General features: G+C 42.2%; 1 protein-coding gene across 1 annotated transcript in view; it reads left to right on the forward strand.

Annotated features, from left to right (window-relative positions):
* The window catches only part of LOC135551535 (zinc finger protein 239-like), a 4403-nt gene extending 640 nt beyond the window's left edge, over window positions 1-3763 (forward strand). Inside the window, exons 2-6 of the mRNA XM_064982742.1 lie at window positions 1125-1220; window positions 1456-1566; window positions 1858-1978; window positions 2103-2384; window positions 2755-3763. Coding sequence (XP_064838814.1) covers window positions 2769-3611 — 843 coding nt within the window. The 5' untranslated portion in view covers window positions 1125-1220; window positions 1456-1566; window positions 1858-1978; window positions 2103-2384; window positions 2755-2768 and the 3' untranslated portion in view covers window positions 3612-3763. The remainder of the gene's footprint in view (window positions 1-1124; window positions 1221-1455; window positions 1567-1857; window positions 1979-2102; window positions 2385-2754) is intronic.
* Window positions 3764-4604: the final 841 nt, after the last annotated feature.

A 4604-nucleotide genomic window follows, 5' to 3' on the forward strand; every position in this document is an offset into this window, starting at 1 on the left:
TTCTCAGAGCAAGAATAGACTGACAAGTTTCAGAAGAAAGGTCTTTGTTTCTGGCCATTTTGAGCCTGTTTTGAACCCACAAATGCTGATACTCCAGATACTCAACTAGTCCAAAGAAGGCCAGTTTTATTGCTTCTTTAATTAGCACAACAGTTTTCAGCTGTGCTAATATAATGGCAAAAGGGCTTTCTATTGATCAATTAGCCTTTTAAAATGATAAACTTGGATTAGCTAACACAACATGCCATTGGAACACAGGAATGATGGTTGCTGATAATGGGCCTCTGAACACCTATTTAAAATGGCACCGGAAGAAATGGCAGCCATTTCAGGTGCCCAACCAATTGTGCTTTATGTGGTTTTTTTTGTGTGTTATTTGTAACTTATTTTGTACATAATGTTTCTGCAACCGTATCTTCTGCTGCTACTGTTTATCGTGTATGCATAGTCACTTTAACCATACATTCATGTACATACTACCTCAATTGGCCTGACCAACCAGTGCCCCCCCGCACATTGGCTAACCGGGCTACCTGCACTCTGTCCCGCCACCCACCACCCCCTCTTTTACGCTGCTGCTACTCTGTTTATCATATATGCATAGTCACTTTAACCAGATCTACATGTACATACTACCTCAATCAGCCCGACTAACCGGTGCCTGTATATAGCCCCGCTACTGTATATAGCCTCGCTACTATTATTTTTCACTGTCTTTTTTACTGTTGTTTTTATTTCTTTACTTACCTATTGTTCACCAAATACCTTTTTTGCACTGTTGGTTAGAGCCTGTAAGTAAGCGTTTCACTGTAAGGTCTACTACACCTGTTGTATTCGGCGCACGTGTCAAATAAACTTTGATTTGATTTAGATATTCCATAAAAAAATCAGTCGTTTCCAGCTACAATATTCATTTACAACATTAACAATGTCTACATTGTATTTCTGATCAATTTGATGTTATTTTAATGGACGAAAAATATTTTTTTCTTTCAAACACATGGACATTTTGAAGTGACCCCAAACTTTTGAGCTGTAGTGTATGTTTAAGATGTTTTCAACTCATGTTGAGGTTGAGTTAATGTCTGATGAAATTTGTTTGGTTTGTTTATGCCTACTGACAGAGTAATGATGATGAGTTGGAGGCTACAGAGTCTAACTTTGTGGAGTTGGTCCAAACCCTGCTGGAAGACCCGTCTGAGCGGGAGCACTTCTTCCAGGTAAGAGATCTTCGTCTCACAACTGGTAATACTCGTGACCGTCAGGTGCGTATTTAATGCATCTGTAAGTGCATTTTTTTGGCACAGCAGTCACCTTCAAGCCAAGTTTTGCTATTATTGACATTGTTAATTGCCCGCATTACCAGGAGATGATTGCAGACTATACCACACAACAAATGACACCCGAAAGCCATCGCCACCGGACTTATTGTGTGTTAAATTCTCAATTTTTCAGGAGGTGTTCCCAGCACACTATGGCCCTCGGTATGACACCGCACTGCAGGTACTGGTGTGGGAGTTCCTCTCCAGACTGGAGGAGCTGCTACCTGTACCAGACTTCACACAGGTACAGATAGAGAAATTGCAGTTCTGCCTGTTTAAGTATTGACTGCTGGTCACTGTTTAAAATAAAAAATGGGTCTGAGAACTATGGAATGGTGAGCTAAAGGAAAACACCTACCCAATGCTCCAGGATCTGGCATGCAGAGAAGGGAGCAAAGGGTGCATACCAATGATACACAGTGTTGAATTCAATGTATTCTAAAGCGCTGAAAATTATTGAAATGTAATCAATTACAAATTACATAACCCTCCCCCGGAATGAAATAGAAAATGTGCTATTTCCCCTGCTCCTCAGACAGCAGCATGGTTTGGTGATGCCCCCTCTGTTGTGGAGGAATGTGGAAGCACCATCTTTGACACTGAAGAGCTGAAGACTCTTCTGCAGCACCATCAGCATCATGGAAACCTGAAAAGAGGTAAGTGTCCAACCAGAATTATATATTTGTTATTGTGCATGTTAAATTCTTTGTCTGGTAAGTAGCGGACGACGATGTATGGCAAGAGTGTAATTTATGGGATCAATTATGTTGTCTTTCCTAGGTTATTTCTCTTACTACACTGCAGATACCATCCTGTCCACACTTTCCCTCCCTCCAACAATAAGAGTTGTCATTAGCTCTGAGCAGGCCAGCTCTGACAAAACAAGGTCATGCTCCGATGGAGATGAATGCTTAAAGAATGGGATAGAGAGAGATGCAGAAGGACCATTTAATTGGGGCAGAGATGAGGAGGAAGAGGATCATTTTTATTTAGAGCAACAAGAGCAGATTAATGTTTTACCTGCAGAGAATTCTGGTCCGTGTATCCCAGTACCCAGCAACGGTATGGACATTCAAGAATTCAAGTTATTAATAAAATATTTGACTTTATTTTACAGTCCTATTATCACTGTCATTTATCTGGTATTTAAAATGAAATTACTTTAACAATTGGTACCTCATGGTAATTAGCAACTTGGAAATTATTAACAGAATCTGTAAATTCTTGATAACAATTGGTACATCCTTGTGTTCTTTGCGAAATGACTAACACAATTCTTACCTTATTTTATGTACTTTGTAAGTAAATACCTGGTAGTCAGCAAGCTGTTCAATGAAGTGTTACTCAAAATTGCTTTGTCAAATGGTAATTCATTCATCTGGGCAGAATATCACTTCTTAAGCAATCTGTCCTCCTGATTTTGTCATTGCAGGATTGAATAGCGACATGGAATCCCAGGTCCTCGCCTGCTCCCTCTGCTCATTCTCTCACAGTGATATGGCAAAACTCCACCAGAACATCAGGACTAGGCACCAAGGAGATGAACAGAAGTGTCAAGACTCTGAAGAATCTGGGACTGAAAACCTTCCCTCAAGCACAACGATTATCCCCTATAGACCCAATAACATGACTCTAAGCTGCCCTCATTGTGGGAATGTTTACCAAAACCTCAACTCTCTGAAAAAACACATAAGAATTCACACATTTCCATTCTGTTGTAACCAGTGTGAGAGAAGATTTTCTAACAGATTAGGTCTGAAAAGACATCAGCGAGCTCACACAGGGGAAAGACCATTCAAATGCTCTCACTGTGACCGGAGATTCATGTGTGCATATTCACTCAAAATGCATGTACGCACACACACTGGGGAGCGTCCCTACTCTTGCACTATTTGTGGGAAAACATCTGTCCAACATCTAGCAAGACACATGCGGATGCATGCAGGGGAGAAAAACTATTTATGTAGCATCTGTTGTAAGGCATTCCTTAGCTCAGGAGAACTGAGGCTGTATACACGATCGCACACAGGAGAATGTCCCTACACCTGTGAACATTGCGGAAGGGGTTTCAAAGCAGCATGCCATCTTCAGATTCATATACGAAGATTTCACACAGGGGAGAGTCCATACCCCTGCACCCTATGCACAAAACGTTTTGTCATTCTCAGGGAACTTAAAAGACACATGTTAATTCACACGGGTGAGAAAGGTCACAAGTGCTCCAAGTGTGGGAAGAGTTTTTCTTTAAAGGAATCTCTGATAACACATCTTAAAAGTCATGGATTTTAAGACGTTCTAGACAGATCATATTTGCATAAAGTCTTTCCCCCACAGGTCAGGCGTTATGGGTGGGTCTTAGAGGGCCTACTGTACCTCTTTTCCCATCCAAATATAGAAATATTTATCATGTTTTTTTACCCCTTTTTTCTCCCCAATTTCGTGGTATCCAATTGTTGTAGTAGCTACTATCTTGTCTCATCGCTACAACTCCCGTACGGGCTCGGGAGAAACGAAGGTTGAAAGTCATGCGTCCTCCGATACACAACCCAACCAGCCGTACTGCTTCTTAACACAGCGCGCATCCAACCCGGAAGCCAGCCGCACCAATGTGTCGGAGGGTACACTGTGCAATCTTGGTTAGCGCGCACTGCGCATGGCCCTGGTCGCTGGTGCGCGATGAGACAAGGACATCCCTACCGACCAAGCCCTCCCTAACCCGGACGACGCTAGGCCAATTGTGCGTCGCCCCACGGACCTCCCGGTTACGACAGAGCCTGGGCGCGAACCCAGGGACTCTGATGGCACAACTGGCGCTGCAGTACACCGCCCTTAACAACTGCGCCACCCGGGAGGCCTATTTATCATGTATTTGACCGAGATGCGCGGCGCATCTCATCAATCTAAGTTAAAGCATCCGAGAGAGCTAAATTGCATCCCTCTCACAATATGTGAAGAACATATACAGTACCAGTCAAAAGTGTAGACACCTACTCATTCCAGGGTATTTCTTTATTTGTTCTATTTTCTACATTGTAGAATAATAGTGAAAACAAACTATGAAATAACACATGGAACCATGTAGTAACCAAAAAAGCGTTAAACAAATCAAAATATATTTTAGATTCTTCAAAGTAGCCACCCTTTGCCTTGATGACAGCTTTGCACACTCTTGGCATTCTCTCAACCAGCTTCATCCGGAATGCTTTCTAACAGTCTTGAAGGAGTTAACACACATGCTGAGTATTTGTTGGCTGTTTTTCACTCTGCGGTCCAACTCATCCC

This window comes from Oncorhynchus masou, chromosome 13 (genome assembly GCF_036934945.1).
Source record: "Oncorhynchus masou masou isolate Uvic2021 chromosome 13, UVic_Omas_1.1, whole genome shotgun sequence".
NCBI classification, from domain to species: domain Eukaryota; kingdom Metazoa; phylum Chordata; class Actinopteri; order Salmoniformes; family Salmonidae; genus Oncorhynchus; species Oncorhynchus masou.